This window comes from Lagopus muta, chromosome 8 (assembly GCF_023343835.1).
Source record: "Lagopus muta isolate bLagMut1 chromosome 8, bLagMut1 primary, whole genome shotgun sequence".
NCBI classification, from domain to species: Eukaryota; Metazoa; Chordata; class Aves; order Galliformes; family Phasianidae; genus Lagopus; species Lagopus muta.
Window position 1 is genome coordinate 23,988,918 of NC_064440.1, and position 17,231 is coordinate 24,006,148.

A 17,231-nucleotide genomic window follows, 5' to 3' on the forward strand; every position below is an offset into this window, starting at 1 on the left:
TTTTTTTTTGTCAGCCACTAATAGCATAGACAAATACTCTATATTCTATTGCATTATTAAATAATAAAAATCAAATGCTTTCTATTTTTGCTTAGTATCAGAACTGGTCACGCTTAGTTCATATTTCTTTTCAGGATACTTTAAGTAGAAGAACACACTTTAAATTTCACAATTTGTCAGCTTATCATAGCTTACCCTTCATCTGTCCACCTAGGAGTCAGGGCTGTGCTGGGATGGAGAAGTGCTGTTTGTGTCCCTGGCACTGCAGTTGGCTCCTCACCCACACCAATGCTCTCTTTTTCCCCCAAAAGTATCACATTATGGCTAAAAAAGGTGCTGAAGGCAGCCTTCTAGAAACTGACTGGTTTTGGAAGCTTGCTAAAAATGCTGTGACTGGGGGGGACCCTGCCCAGGGCATCCTGCAGCACCAGGGGCCTTACCTGCCTGGTGCCAGGTGAAAGCTGAAGCTGTGCTCGGTGCTCCTGAGTGCCACGGCTGTCAGCAGGGACTGGGTACCTGATCACATCAGCAGTTGTTGCCTCTTTTGTTCACTTGTAATGTGGCTGCTAATGGATTCATTCAATTTTTCCCCAAACATCAGTTAATGTGAGAATTAATATCTGATAATGGGGACCAAGAAATCTCTGAATGTTAATGGTATTATGCATGCTCTCTCTACCCCCCTTATATTTGCATTCTAATAGGATTGGAATATTTCAATGGCATTTAAAAACCAACAAAAAAACTTGTGCAAAGTGATTGTGTGTAGGTAGACCCACAGTGATGCACCTTTGGATAAGAAATCTGGTTCACCAATTAATTCCTGAGATCCATTTCATAACCAGAGTGAAGCGACTGAAGTCTGAGTGATTGTAAACAAAAACGTATTTAAGGTGATTGGATTTGAATAAATATATTTCTAGATTAAAAATAAAAGATATTCTGTGATTGATCACAGCTAAAACATTAATGTGCAATTAAATATCTTTACATTAAATTTAACATTTTTTATGAGGAGGAAAATGCATTATATGCATATTTATGCAGTGATACTTAGCATACATTTATTCAGAGTCTTAATTTTTACATTTAGCTTAGGAAATGCTGAGTGACAGTTCTTATTTAGTAGAATATTAATTTCTTCATGGCTTCTGTCAAGCTAGTTTTAGAAATTGGAGTTCAATTAAAGCTGCAGAGAAGTGAAATGAACTTTAGTTAAGAAAAAAATGGGCAATGTTCTGGATGTGTATTGGAAAGAGCTTCATCTAGAGTTTATCATGTAAACGTGCTGTGTGGACAGAGCAGTTTATTTGTGGTGTGTGATATTCTGTGCAGTTAATAGTGTAGCTGAGGCCAGAGGAGTCAGCTGCGGTCTCAGAGCTCAAGGTGCTCAGCCCCTGTGTCCAGTGCTTTGGGGGCTGAAAGAGAAAAGCTGCAAGCTTTCTTCTCTTCAGTTCTCAAATGATTTTCACTTTGAATGAACTTTCTGTTGAATTGAGTCGCTTAGATAAACTTAGAGTGTGCTCTGTGCCCAGGAGCGGCAGCAATGGCTGCCAGCAGCTCAGCATTCTCTCTTCAGGCAGTTTTAGCTTCGTGTGGTTTGCTGGAGGTTTTCCTCTATTTGACAGCTTGAGGCTTCCTTTAAGGTTTTTCACAGGAACGTGCAACCTTTGAGCGGCCTTGTGGAGGTTAGGAAGTGGCTGTGGAATCCTTGCCACTTCCCTGTTGGGGAAAGCCTTGAAGGTGCAGAGGCTGAGGACTGCAAAGCACAGCTCTGCACTCTTCATTTTGATTAAAAGCTGTGTAATTTTCCCAGGTATGTAAAGCATGTATAGGAAAAGACAACAAAAAATAGATTTTAACCGTAAAATCGGCCAGAATTGCTGTTGGGGCTGCGGGGCCCATCATGATATGCTGCAACATCCTTGTGTTTGGCTTTTGTTACACTTAGAGTTAATTTTAAGTTCAAATGCAAACGTGGGGAAAAATAGTGTTTTTCTTCTGTTTTAGTATCTTGTATAGTAAGCACTTGACAGATTCTACTGTGCCTCTCAATGTATCTAAAGAGACAAATTTCTGTTATTTTCTGTCCCCCTGCTCTAAAGCCCAGATTGCTGTGCAGGGAACCCCTGTGGCACACAGCTCCTGAGCACCCTGGAGCCTGGGGGCCGTGTGCACCGTGGGCACCCTGCTTTAGCTTTCAGGCCGCAGATATAGTGGGAGAGAAGGAAGGAAGGAATGAGGAGCATTATTTTTCCTCTTAAACCTCTCTCATTTCAATTCGTGTCAAAATGGAGAGTGAACACCCTGGGGTTTGCCAGCTGCGGCTCCCATTCATCGCTGCTCTGTGTGTGTGTATTTTCTAGTATCTTGGGCATCCAGACCTTTAAATTAGAAGTGAAGTTATTCTGGAAACCTTCCTGAACTCCAGTGTTAGGTTCTGCAATGTGTGTGCCTGTTGAATTACTAATAGAAATCTATTTAACTTACACTGGGTACGAACCCATGAGACTTGCTTGCAGTTAAGTGTGGAAAAAACACTCATGGTTTCTTGAAAAGAAAATAATTTGACTGGAGGATAAAGATTCAAGGCAGCATGAATGTGTGTGTTATACTGTCTGGAACTTCTCTTTGAGGACTTTTTTTTTTTTCCCCGCTGTGGGTTTTGGAAATCCCAGTAAGCCTTGAAGAGCAGTGTGTCATTACAGAGATAGGGCTTGCTGCAGAGTGTGGGAGCCCAGCTACCCCTGGAGGGACTGCTGTAGAGGAACGGGGATGTTCCTCTCTTCATTTTAATTTAATTTAAGTGTTAAATTTAATTTAAATGTTCATCTCTGCTTTTGTTTTTTTCTGGAGGGGGAGAAATGGTGTTCAAAATTCTTCCATAAAATTAAACAGTGAGTGGAGTGGTCAATTCCATTAGCATTTTCTACCAACCTCAGTGTTTGTTTTTCAGACCATTAAAATAACATCAGGTAAGCAGGCAATGTGGTAGTGAGATAGGCAAATATGATTTTGCTGTGAGTTCACTCAGGCTAGCAGTGAAGCTAGGAAACACAAACTCCCTTTTACAGGGTCTTTACAGGCTTGTTTGTTCAGAGAAGGCTGAAATATTGAACTGGTTTTGTGGCTTCAGTTCTAATCGTTTCCTGTGATATTCAAGGTATTCATAAATTCCTGATGGCTGAAACTGAGAATATTCTGTTAGCTGAAGGCATTTTACTCCTCTCTCATTGTCCTGTTTATTGGGTAGTTCAGCTTATTTTTGAAAGTGAAGCTTCATCTATCATTGAATTTTTTGTTATAGAAATGTTTTGCTTTATGAATAGTTTCCTTTATCATTTGTAATGAAGAGTGGGGAATGAATGAGCAAGCCTCTCTCTCAAAAATCACATTTGAAATTTCTGAGTAATGGTCTGAATAGTTTGAAGTCATTTATTCCCAAGACATATCACTGTTTTGCAGAGTATCCAGACTGCTGCAATCAATATTCAACCATGCCCTAAGCATGAAGATGTTAAAACAGAAAGCTTCAGACGACATTTGAACAATGTTTGGTTATTTAATCAAAGTATTATATAAATCTGTTGATTGAATTCAACTTTCTAGTTAAGTATATTCAGTGTTTCTTTAATTATCTAATGAAGACTTTACTAAATTAATGTAGGTGAGAAACCATGCATAATATTGTATGCTATGTTCAATACAATAGAAGAGCTGAGTTTTAGGTGCTTTGGACAGGAGATAGTATTTCTTAAGGATAGTAAGATAATCTTAGTCATTGTTCAGAGGTCAGACTTGTAGTCAGTTAAACTTACAAAATTCTTCATCAAGTAAATGTTCAAAGGTATTTCATAAGGCATTGAATTCAGCCCTGGAAATGAAGAACATGTCAAAATCCATCTAATGAGCAATTATAGTATCATTTGTGGAGACAATGCTTTAGTTTTATATTGTAGATCCTGTACTGCTCTGGAAGGAAAAGAGCATTTCTAATGCTGTAATATGTTTAAATAGCAGTTCTCTTTTGTTGCGCATTGCATTTAAATAGGATGTGTTAGTCGAATAGCAAGTACCAACCTGTGGATGGTAGAAGGGGTCTGTCTTTGAGGCTATTGTTTGCAAGCACATTTCTGTCGGAGGGAGGGATAAACAACGTACAGGTATACATACACAGCTGGTACTGAATTTGCAAATAGAGTTTTCTTGACAGTTGTTCGCTGGATTCTCAGTTGGAAAACCTTAGAGTAATACATCAATTTTTGCTGTGTATCTTGAACATGATGTCAGCATTTAATTTGCTTACGAAAAAATTAAGAAACTAAACTCTGAAATTATGCTGTGGGCAGCTAATTCTAGGGTAAAAAATAACGGAAATGTAAAACATGTAGATCGTTCTTTTAAGGAGTATAATGAGGAAAGCAGCAGTAGGATGTCTGTTATGAACTGATTGCTGAAATGAATAATTGTCACTGAAGGGTTTTTTGTTGTTGCCAGAGCTGTGACTATCTTTAGAAATTTTACTTTTAGTTTCATTGTTTTCACAGTAATGGTGCTTTAAGATGTCAAGTCAAAATATTTTTTTCCAGTCCTTCTGTTCCAATGGTTCGTTTGAGAACATGTATTTCTGGAACTGCAGTGTTTGGAACCACCACACTTGTTTTAAAGTTGCTGAATGTTTTGCTACTGTACAGTGTATTGATCTTCTGAGAGAGCTTCACTTCATAGTAGTGATGTTCTTCATAGTAGTGATGTTCTTCAGTTGCTGTAAACTTCTTCAACTAGTTTGCCTTTTAAAATATATGTTAGAAAACAGAGTTCTGAGTGATAATGGTTGACTTTATTGGCTTTATTAATAAATATGGTATCACAAAGTGTGTTATCCTGCCAACTGCAAAGGAATTCCAAGGATGTCCATGATGTTTCCATCAAACTACTGTCCTCTTCCCCTTCCATTCCACACCTTCCCTCCCTTCCCCCTGTCTTAGATGTTATACGTAAGTGGCATAACATTTATGAGCTTGCTGTATTGTATGAATATAGTTGCTTTAGGCCAAGATCAGTTGCAATACATGGCTGCTGCTGAGGCTTGTAGGGCTGTTACTTGGGAAAATGAGGCCATTGCACAAAAGGCAGTAGGTATTTATTTTCTGTTTTTTTTTTTTTTTTTTTTTTTTTTTTTTTTTCTTCTGTTTTAACTATAATGTGCTAGAAACCTCCTGGGAACACTGTTTATTGACAGAATTAATAACAAACTAGTAGAGACTGATAGCATGAGTTTATTGTTACAGACGGACCTTTTCTCATTGAGGTGACAACCAGTTCTGTAAGCTTGCTTCTGCCTTTCTGGAGCCTGAGACACAAACTGTCAGAGCCAGGACAAATAATGCAGTCTAACTAAACTAGGCATCAGTAAGAATAGGACTCTTGGCAGTTGTAAATACTGAAATGTTTTTCTGCACAGACAAACACAGTGTGAGAACTGTATGACGTGTGGCAACATCCCAAGATTTATCAAGCCTGTCTATACTAATGAAAGTTGCTGCGTGTTGTGCTGTGCAGATGGTTTTGCACTTTCTGATGGGTTTCACAATTCAAGTATTTTGTGCTTTTTTTTCCCACTCCTGAAGTTCCATTCTCCCATCCCATAATGTCTTCAGAAAAAAATCAAAGCTATTTAAAAACAAATGGTCAGCTAATTCATATGCTGTCATTTACTAATTGTGGCTGAAGCAAAAGCTGGTTTTCGTATGATGCATACTGTCATATCAGTGGGAGATGGAGGAAGAGGGACTTCCAAATTGGTCTGACTTTTTAACTTTTATTCATTCAACACCCTGAATGTAAATGGTTTTATGGAATTTACTCGGGTGTGTTGAATGGCACTGATTGTATCTGCAGTTTGCAGGGGGCCAGCAACTCGTGGCCCAGGTGGAAAAGTCAGCAGTGTGCCGCTGTGGCTGGGAGGGCTCAGTGTGCCTCTGGCTGGTGGCAGGGCTGTAGCCATCAAGTCAAGGGAAGCAGCTCCTCTGCTCTATTCAGTCCATGAGACCACAGTTAGCTTCAGAGTGAAGGCAGTTGATAGGTATTTGTTGGGAGTTAACAGTCCATGAAGATTTATATGTGAATGGTCTGAAAAGCGTGCGCAGGGTGTGAGTGGAGTGGGAATGAAACTCCTAGGAGGAACGGGTACAGTGGATGCTGGTGTGACTGTCTGCTACCACCATACATGTGGTTCCTTCGTGGCTGGATTGAGGCTTGTTTGCTCCCACTTTGGGTTCGTCAGAAACGTTGCTACAAAGCCGTAGCAGAGAAGAGTTCAAGTCCGAGAGCTGCTGTTTCTTCCCTCACTTGTGCCTGCTTTTGGTTGAAGGCTCATTGCACTACACTTTCCTGTGTGCCAGGCTGGATTTTTACAATCCAGCAGCTTTTCTGGGACTTCAGATGCATTCAAAAGGGGGTGTAAGGCAGGGAGGTGTTGGCTAGAGAAGTCTGCTGGATGCTTCTGACAGAGCAGGTGCCTGCTGAGACAGGAGCAGGCTTTAGGAACACCTTGAGCCACAATAGGAAATCTCTTCCTTTGGCTTTCCACGCTGCGGCCTTACTTGTCCACTCGTGATTCCAAATAGTAGTCACTACTTTGGGTTTTCTGTGCTTGCTCTGTCAAGGATTGGATTTGTGATAACACTGCCTTTTTTTGTGGTGCGGTCCCCAAGAGGTTTGCGTGTGGTATTCAGCTCATCCCAGTCAAAGTGGTATTTTAAGGTACTATGAAAGATACTATGTTACAAAAGTGAACGTTTATCAACATGTAGCCATAATATAGTAACTGTTATTTCCCTTTGTTACAAACAAGATTGTCTTGCTTCTGGTGTCAGGGCACTGTTCCAGCTTTTCAAAGGCGGGTTGCCATTAGTGCATTGTATGTACATGTTTCTAGTGAGTAAATTTTTTTGATATTAGTTACTACACTGATATCTTCTACCAGCTCTGTTTTAAGTGGAATCTCAAAAATTAGTTTGTCCTCTGCAAAGTCAGCGTAGGTGAAAGTAGTCAGCTTCAGTGTAACCAGGAAGGACCTAATCAATCCTGTTCTTTGCCCTCCTCCTTCCATTTGTTTCTTCCTTTGATATAGGACTGAAAACAAAGGGCATTTGTTATCTAGAAAAACTAAGAAGCTATTTCACATGAAAACATAATGACTATGACAAGCTACAAATAGCACCAAACATGAATCTTTTACAGAAGAAAGGAGAAGTGTCCTTTGGTATATTTACTTCAATCAACTCTAATAAGGCTTGTTTTATGTGTTTTATGCATCCGCCATCATAATTATAAATCCTTGACATTTTAGCACTAGCATTTATATCTGCCAGGGAAGCTACCCAGAGTCAGCCCTCAAGGAATGTCTGTATTGTTACTATGGATCTCCGTAACAGCTCTCAAGTAGCTACTAAGTGGTTTAAAAAATTACATCTCGGTCATGCCTGAAGGGCTCATCAAACTTTGCCACAAATATCAATGTTAAGTACCCAATCAGCTGCATTGTTTGAAGTACCATCACGTGGGGCTGCAAAGGAGCAGGTTGGACAGGAAGGAGAAAGTGGGTAGGGTCTCATCAACGAGGTAGATTTTTGCTGTGACCTTTAACAAAAAAAAAAAAAGAAAAGAAAAAAAAAAAAAGAAAAAATCCAAACACGAAATCAGCTGCAGAGAAATAACAGAAGGTGAGAATATCACACAAAAAACCGCAACAGCTAGACTTTGAGAAGCATGGACAAAAGGGTTTTCTCAAGCATGGTATCTTAAGAGGCTTTTTAACCTTTGCAGAATAGTTTAGGACCTTCCCAAAATAACAATAAATAGTAATAAAAGTAAATGAGAAATTACAACAGGGTGTTAAGAAGCTGTTAGAAACCTGGAAACTTGGGATCATTAAACTTGGGCAGCAACCCAAATTCAGTAGCAAGATGAGAGTTCGACATAGTTTCTATTAACAAATCAGACTAGAAGCTTTGGTACTGAAGGATATCTGAACAGTAAGAGTAGGAGAAGTGTTGGCTGGTCTTTGGGAAGACACTTTGGTGTATATAGTTTTGGCATGTAGGTAAACAAGATGGGCTAATCACCATAGCTTTCATGTGATGTATCTTTAATTTGTTTTCATATGTAGGTGTGAAGGAAGGCTGCCATATGGTGTGTACATGGGTATTTTTCTTTGACAGCCTTTAAGTTAGAGTAATTCCAAGGCAAGCTATTTTACAGGAAAGCCATTTCATATACTTATCAGTACGTGCCAGAAGAATACCTTGAAAGAGCATTGAAGGAAGGCAGTAGAGCTCCAGGTAAGTTTTAAATTGAAAAATTAAATAACTCTTTCATCCATTTTTGAGGTACCTTAATTACCTTAGTTCTATCTATGTCATACTATTACTGGACTTTCATCTTTTAACCATTTGAACTGAAGTTTTTCATAAGTGATATATAAAATCTGATTTTACATTAATGAGTTTGTGGAGCTCTGAGGAAGTTTCCACAGCACCTTTCTGAAGTTTTTTTGCTTATAATTCACTCTTTAATGTATTTTATTGTCTCGATCGAAAGTGGTTTTGTCCCCTTGCAGAGTTGAGGGTAAAGCATAACCCATAGAGAAAGTTCTGCAGCACCCCTGTTGGACCTGCTGTTGCACTGAGCCTGTGCTATATGTAAGCAGAAAGCACCGGTGCTCCCCGCGGCCCCCGTGGTTGTTAAGCTGCTGTCGGTAGCTCAGCAGGGTGCTGTCTGGGATCCAGCATGGCCAAACACGTAACCTTCCTGAAAGGAAGGCAGAAAGGAGGCGGAGGAGGGGAAGAAGAGGAAGGAGATCCCTTCTTGTCTGCGTGGGCCATATGGAGGCTGTTTTCAGCTGCTGTCAGCTGCAGTCTGTCTCCATCTGTCTGTGTGGCTGGTTGTTTGCAGGTGCAAACTCCTCTGATCTTTTCTAGTCTTATTTTGAACTTTGCTGTATTCTGTCATCAAGATGTTAGGTGCAGAAACACCCCGTGTCTTTCTTCCTCCGTTGTGTATTTGCGGGGGTAAATAAAAGCTTAAATCTTAGGGAGCCCACGTTGAAGGGTCAAAGAGCAAGGTAATGTGATGCTGTGGAAAACTTGGTTTTTGCTGTAGCTTCAGCCATCTTTTCTCCATATGTCATGAAGCTCAGTGGAACAGTCGCTGAGCTGTTAACCCACCCTTCCAAAACAGCTCTTGTGAAGATGTGAGTGCTTTGTGTGGAAAGTCTTTAATTGGAAGGGGAAAAAAAGGGGAAGAAAACGAATTTTCTGAAATTGTTTTTAAAGGTACCTGGTAATCGCTCCCACAGGAGTACTGGCTGTCAGAAATATAGATAGTTGGAAAAAGTATGCGTGTAGATGTGTGTATAGATGTATACACCAACACACATAGACGGGCTTTCCTCTTACGTGAGAATTGAAGTAATGAAGCATCAGGGAAACGGACACCACGAACAAACAGAATTTTACAAGCTTTCATTCTCCATAGAGGGAGCAGAACATAAAGAAAGTAGATGTTCTGGATATGGGGAAAAGGAAGAGGAAAGCCTTCCATCCAACTGAAATGAAACATTCTGTACAAGCTGAGCATTAACTCTTCCCGGTGCTTTTGAGTGCATCGTTCCAGCTGCTGAAAATTGTATCAGTGATGTGCTGATGCTAGTCTGTGCTTGGGAACTTCTCTTAGGGATTTTATCTTAACTGTGAATGAAAGCTGATTAACTTAATTGCAAGCAAACTTTTATTTTATTCCTTCTTGGAGTGCTGTGTACATGCATGGTGTTTTGGTACAAAAAGGAAACAGTTATATCTGTTTTTCTAATTCAGCACAGAAAAGCTGTAAAATAATAAAGCTAAAAAGTGTGTAACAGTAATCTAATTGTCAAAAAGCATCACGCAAAAAGAGGAATAATTACAAAGCCTTGTATTTAGAATGGTGTCCAGGGCAAGGGAAAGCCAGTTGTTAATGGTTTAACAGCCGAATGCCATAAGGCAAGATCTGTGAAGTTGTGCTACTTGCTCAGAGGTGGTGGTGGTTTTCTTTGAAATTCTGGAACTCCACAATTTATCTTTAATGAAGCTTAAATTGTGAGCGCTGAAACACAGATTGTGCAGCTGTGTCTTGGGAGGTGCTTCCCATGCTTGCTGCTGTGTGTGATGTCTCGCAGCACAGTGGTGCTGAGCAGGGTGCAGCAGGACAGTGGGCTGGGAGTGCCTCTTGTCTTGGGGGGGTTTCGTGGGGAGCCTTCTGTTGCTCAGTGGGCAGTGATTCTTTGGCATTAAAGAAGCTGCTACTTTGCCTTCAGACCCATTAGTCAGTAAGGTCGTCTTCCTCTTGGCTGTTAACTCACCTTTTTGTACAGCTCTGTTATACTTCATTGAACACGTGTGTGTTGGTCTGTGTTTGGGAATAGAGCCACTTGATTTCTACTCAATTTTCTTCTATTTTTCTGCAAGTTTCCTAATTGGATTGTCAATAAAATATTGAAATACCTATGCCACAGGACACTATTCAAAATTAGCATTTGACCTTGGTAAACTGCCTTGTGATAAGTTTGCCATATTTACTATGAATAAAAATGGTGTTAAAATAGCACTGTTTGTTACTGCTGTCTTATGGTGTGGCTATGTCACTGTAAGTAGGAAGGAAGGAGCTGTGTTACAGGAGGTCAGGTTGGGGATTAGGAGAAGGTTCTGCACCAGAGGGTGGTCTGGCAAATGGCACAGCCTCCCCAGGGCATTTGACGTGGCTCTATGCTGCCAGAGTTCAAGAAGTATTTGGACAATGCTCTCAAGTACAGGGCTTGGTTTTGGGTGGTGCTGCATAAAGCCAGGGGTTGGAATTGACAGTTCTTTCCCTGCAGGGGAGTTGGAACTAGATAATTTTTAATATCCCTTCCAACCAGATTCATCCTGTGATTCATTCTGTGATCCTTAAAGGTCCTTCCAGTGTAGGGTATCCTGTTGTTCCATGATACAGAAACATATAGGTAACTTTGGCGGCAAATATTCATATGTTCCTTAAATAAACTTTGAAAAGTTGAGACACTTGAGTACAGTAAGCACACCAAACCTCAAAGGAGTGCTTGTGAAACTTCTGCAGTTCACAAATGTTTGGAGTTATATCTTAATCTGTTTAAAAACAAGACAAACAAAAAAAATCAGCCGCCCTATGGAACTCAAGTCTTGAGATGGTCTTTGAACTGGTAAAGACCAAACTACTGCTGCAGCAGTGTTGTTGCTGTGATAGGATTGGGGTGAATTTGTTAATGTGTCCTGAAGTTCTTTTCATCAGGAAGCGTTTGCAGTCTGTTTCTATTAATGGATTTTCTATACTGGAAACATATCAATTACTGCAATTATTTTTGAATAGCTGATATGTGTAGCTTCAATAGTTTTCATTCCCTGTGACAGGCTCAGGCTGATATTTGTAGTATTTTTATCAATAGTGTATTTACTCTGTTGGGACTGCTACTGCTAAGGCTCTCTTGAAGCTGCAGTCTTTGTGTAGTTCTCTCTTAAAGCACCATTTGTTTCCTAAAATGGTTACTTATTTCCTTGGTAAGGAAAGACATTGAATCCTTATTGCTAGTTCATGTTTTACTTACAGTATCTCCTTTCCATGCTCTGTAATTAAAACGTCTCTAACTGACGCCAGTGTTCCTGGCTTAACTTTGTGGATCTCTTCTCACCACTGTGTGTTTCAGGGTCTTTTAAGTTTGAGATAGTGCTTGCACATTTCCGTTTAATGGTTCTTGCTGATTTTTCCCTTCAGTTTGTCAAAGTGTTTTGATCCAGTCCCTGCTTTTGGCCTTTAACATCCTTGGCTAATGAGTGTAGTGTGCCACAGTGATACAGCATTTAGTATACTGGGCAGTGTAACCATGGGGAGGCTCAGGTTCATCCGATGGAGGAATGCACTTCATTCCCATCTGAGCTCCGTAAGCTAGGTTGCAAATGCTCAAGTAGATCTTGTATCCTACTGTCTTCGGTCCATTCATTGCAATGAACCCACACAGCCTTCAAATTTCCTCATGTGATAGTCACTTCCTTGAGAGGTTTGCCTGGCAAAAGTGAGTAAGAAGGAAAACCCTCTTAAATATGGGCAAATGTCGTGAAAGTTCTTGAATCACAATGGACTTTCAAACAACAACAGTATGGGAAGTCATGTTAAAAACAAACTGGAAAGAACAGCATTTTTGCTGTTGGAACTCAGCTGGAGCAGTTATCATGGTCTCTTGGTGTCTGGCTTCAAAATGGCCTTTTTCGCTGTGTGTAGTTGCAAGGAGTAGTGATGTCTGGTGGTAAATGCAATGCATATGTCTCAGTAGTTTCTTTAAAGTGCAGTAATAAAGTCTGGAGTGTGTAGGTTTTGGTATTGAGATGAATGTTTCCCATAAGTTTTGGATTAATAAAAAACAAAGTATGTGATCTAAAAGCCATTTGTGTGGTTGTGGAAAAGAAAGACTCCATATTAGAAAGAAAAAAACCAACTAGTTTTCTACCTGATTATTTAAGGGGTTTTTGCACTTCTGAAGTGCTAGTGGTAAATACAAGTTGACACACTTCTAGCAACGAAATTATAAATGAGAGAAGGACCTGAAAATGTCAGTTTCTTCCTTAGAAGCACTTCAGGAGTTTTCCTTTTATTTTTCCTTTCTTTTCCCTCTCATACATTCATTTGTTCCCTTAGGCAAATGAGGTCCTTTAAATATTTGTCTCTTTGTTTCAATATACTGCTTATCACAGGATATAATTTTTGACACATGTCTTGGAAGTGTCAGAGGAGATTTGATCTACTAACATCTTTATGGAGAGAGCGTATCTGCGTAAAAATAACACAAAGGGCTGAGGTAGTGTAGTAAATCTGCTCTTTAAATTGTTCCTTCAGATGCCATGACATTGCCTAATTGGGTTTGTGTGATGTGGTCTTAGCCAGAACTTGCTAAATAGAACTTAAATAGAACTTTGTTAATCTTAAGGAGTTCAGGAAAAAAAAAAAAAAAAAAAGAAAGAGATGGGTGTCTAAAGATGAAGCTAATTTAGTGTTTTTAGGCAGTGTTTATCATGGGAGTGGGAGGAGAATATAAGGCAGCAGGCAGGACAAGTTCTTGGGCTGAACTGCTGCAGCCATCTTCCCTCGTGGAGAGGGCTCTGCGGTGCTGAGTATCTCATTGGCTGGGAGCAGACAGTTGTCTGGTTTCTTTAGATTAATTAAGAATTTATTCTTTCTTTTTATCCGGCTTCTGGAACTGTATCACACGCAAGCCATTTGTTGATGAAGCTGTATCTGATGTATGTAGTAGGGACCAAGAGGAAGTTCCTTGTAGGCCAGGCTAGCTGATGCACAAATTATTTTCATGGTCTTTGTTGTTTCCGTACCAACTTTAATGTGAGTTTGGATAGCAGAGTTTGCAGCCTATCCATGCTTTCCTGTGGGCCTGAAGTTGTGGATAACCAGTAACTAAGGGAAACAAAGTAGGTGGGACAAACTTGTGGGAGAGAATAGGGAGAAATTGTTGAAGATAGATCTGTGAGTGCATACATGTGTATGTGTCTCTACGTTATGCTCTTACAGAGGCACAGGTTCAGGGATTAAGGGAATTCTACTCTGTCACTGTGGTGTCTACAACTTGTCCTTTTAATAAAATTATTATGTGTTCATAAACTAAAGCTTTACCTGCTTGCTTCATGCAACTTCCATGGCTGTGTCGCATCACCCCAGCATGTCAGTCAGTAGCGCTAAACATTTAAAGAAATACAGCACCCTCCTACCCACAACATTTAAATGCTGGTTTGTGTGTTTAAGCATTTTCAACTGTAAATATTTTGGAACAACAGAAGACGTTCCCTATTCATAGCATGCTAGCTCTGAGAACTGCAGGCCATCACCAAGGAATGCGGAAGCATGTACTTAAGTCACATTGAAGTGAATGTGCTTAAGCACAAACTTATGTGCTGTACTGAATGTTTATTATTACTAGCCTTCTCAAGAAAGATTGTTTTCTACTCTTGTAACTGATCACTTCTTATTTTAAAAAAAAGTGAGTTTGGGCACACTTTAAAATATGCAAATGGTTTTTTATCTTTTGTTTTCATAGCTGATTGCTGTTTATGATGAGCAAGAACCTCACCGTAAGTCTGATGGCACCAATGGGAATGTGACAGACAGAAATAGCCCAGACCTGTTTGAGACAGAGGTAGCAGCTCAGCTGGATGCCTTTCAACCAGTTGGAGGCGAGATTGAAGTGACTCCTTCTGCCCTGAAACTTGGTATGTGTATTTTGTGAGGTTATTTTTCAATTTTTTTATTTTCACTTTTTTTTTTTAACCAACATATAGTATTTATTTCTTCTGTGGTTTGATTTCATGTACGTACTTTTTTTTTTTTTTTTTTTTTTTTTTGGGAGGAGGGATTGGGATGAACGTGTTGTTTGCCTTGTGATTTAGTGAAGATAACTGTAACGAGAAGTTGGGCAGTCTCTGCATTTCAGTAGAGTTCAATGTGCAGTTCATGCTGTATTCTTAAGTACTGTTGGCAGTTTTGTAGAGATGTGAAGTAGAAGATTGGACTGCAGTGGATGGCATGAGTTGGAAATAGTACCTCTAATTCTGTTATTCTTGTAGAGGAGTTGTTTTTGACTCCAGAAGTTGAGTAATCAGCTGTCTCTTTATTGTAATACTGCCTTAAAGAAAAAGGCTGATAGAAAGAGTTATGGTAAAACATTCCAATAAACTTCATTGGATGAGGCTGCTCTGTATAACTTATGACGGAAGTCTGTGCTCATTTTATGCCTGTTGTAGAAGTATTGAAATCCAAACTGCATGAAACTGTTTAGATTCAAATTTTTAACTGGTCAATCTGGTTCTTTCTGTACCCTAATGAATTTTGAAAAATCTCTTAAATGACACCCAGGAATTTCTCAGATATGCCACAATGTTTACTGGATATTTTAATATAACACAAGTGCATTTTAGCATGTTTTGGAAAGTAGATATCATTCTCCATGTACCTCTGAACTGTATTGTAATAAAGTCATTGAAAATTGTGTAGGAAAGTGAGCACAAGTTGAATGTTTGAGAGAGGAGTACTTCAGCCTCATGCAATTTTATGTGGAACAGGTAGTGCTCTTGAGATCGCTGTTAAACTTACCAGATTGTTCAGTTCTCATAGCATTTATGGAATCCTTGCTATGGAGTTTAGAGGAGATGAAATACCGCATGCGATAAGCAGAGCCAATTAGGTTTTGACTTTATTTTTCAGTGCTATGCTAACTTATATTTGAAATCAGAATGGTGCTTGATTTTTGTCTCAGTGGTTCTCTTCCAGATTTTCATTTAACTTGTAAGGTAAAATGGATTTTCTACCTGTCAGTCTTGTAAAGATGGTCTGGAGCCTGAAACTGTTTTCTCTTCCAGACTTTCCATCGCTATCAGTTCTTTGCACTTAATTTTTGTCTTTATCTTTCCTGTGTAACTTCCTGGACCTTAGATTATGCTCCTGTATTCATTGGAGGCAAATTGAGAAATATATGAAGAAATACGAGGAGGATTTGGTCACATCAATCTCACTGATGCATGAACCACAGTAGTCTGGTTGCCGAGTTATTGAATTGACTCACCCTTGCTAACAGAAATAAATACTAATAATTTTAAAAAGCTTTTCTTCTAGAACAAGAATGTGATTAAATGTACGCATCGTGAGCAAATGTCGTTGCTTTCTGTAGTGGAGCTGTTTGAAGAACTGTCTTGTGCTTGGCCTTTCAGTGCGTGTTTTTGCAAATGGTCTTTAGGGATGAAATGTAGGGAATTTGTTGTTAAATCAATTGACAGATTGTGGAACAACTTTGTTTTTGTGGGTTTTTTTTTTTCTCCTGATGTTTAGTATGCTATGAAACCAGGTCCTGGTTTCATGTAGAACCAATGCCTAATAATGATGTGAAACCAAAAGCTGCTGCTCTCAAAAATAAATAAATAAATAAATATATATATATATATATAAATAAAAATCAGCACAGATCTTAGAGGCGCTTAAGATACTGCCTTGAAACTTGTTAAAATTGAATTGTATGTTTGATACAGTTAACTACGTGCTATATCTAGTCCTGAAGCCTTTACCAACTAGATAGAAATTGTCATAAAGGAGAAAATATATTTTGTTATTATAGGATACTTGTAGAATTTTTTTGTAGTTGATATTTCTTGCAGTGATCATTCTGACAGTGAAATCATAGTTTTTCCAGTATGTAGTTAAGTACCTTTTTCTTGTCTTGCTTAGAACTTTGAAAATAAGCAAAAATGAAGGTAATCCTATATTTGACTTGAAAACTAAAGATGCCTTATCTTATGTTGTTTCCACGTAAGTTAAAATGGTAGGGCAAAACAGTTTCTTACTTGTTAGCAAATTGACCTAATACTTGGCACGTGCATCCTTAAAATAGTTCAGGAACTTACTTGACTCTTTGATGGCTTCTAAAATAGCCACATCTGTCTTTTTGGAACAGGTGAAATTCTGGGTTTTGGTGGTTAAGAAAAATGTAGAAGCACTGCAATGCTATTAATAAAAACACTTGTGTCCATTACATGGTAAGGTGCAAACATTTGCGAGTTAACCATAAACATCTGTAAACCCAAGCACTGTCTTAAATTTACTGCAGTTTTTAACTGTTGTTTCTTAGTACACTGAATACACTAGAGCCACATAACTTTACTCCATGGTGAACGTACTGAAGTCTGGGGCAATCTACGCTCCAGGGAAAGAACTGATTAAAGTTTTGCTAGAAATGGTTATTTGGCTAGCTGAACCTAAGCCCTTCTAGCCTAGCATGAAGACTCCCAAAGGTTGCTTCTGAACGTCTGCATGCCCTGAAGACTAGACTTAAGCAGTTTGAATCCAGACCATGCCTGCCAACTAGTCCTTTCCCTAGTGCTACCACAAGACTTCGTTTTCTCTGGGATTAGATGTCATCCCTAGCGATGCTTCGTATTTGGTCTGTGTTGTTCCTGTACCTCCTTTGTTCTGACTGAACAAATGTAATGAGGCAAAACTGTTTTGAGTTGGGTAAATTGTGATACCATAATACTTATTGAAGATAGCATATTGAAGTCATTGAAGAGACAATTAAGAAATTTCCTGTATGGTGCTCAGATGGTAGGTTTTGCTGTTCCAGTCAAATTCCT

General features: G+C 39.2%; 1 protein-coding gene across 4 annotated transcripts in view; it reads left to right on the forward strand.

Moving 5' to 3' along the window:
- Positions 1-17,231, forward strand: part of PARD3B (par-3 family cell polarity regulator beta) — a 370,506-nt gene that overhangs the window by 88,357 nt on the left and 264,918 nt on the right. For all 4 annotated transcript variants that reach the window (XM_048953007.1, XM_048953006.1, XM_048953009.1 and 1 more), the window contains one exon: positions 14,153-14,324. In XM_048953007.1, the coding sequence (XP_048808964.1) occupies positions 14,153-14,324 (172 nt within the window). The remainder of the gene's footprint in view (positions 1-14,152; positions 14,325-17,231) is intronic.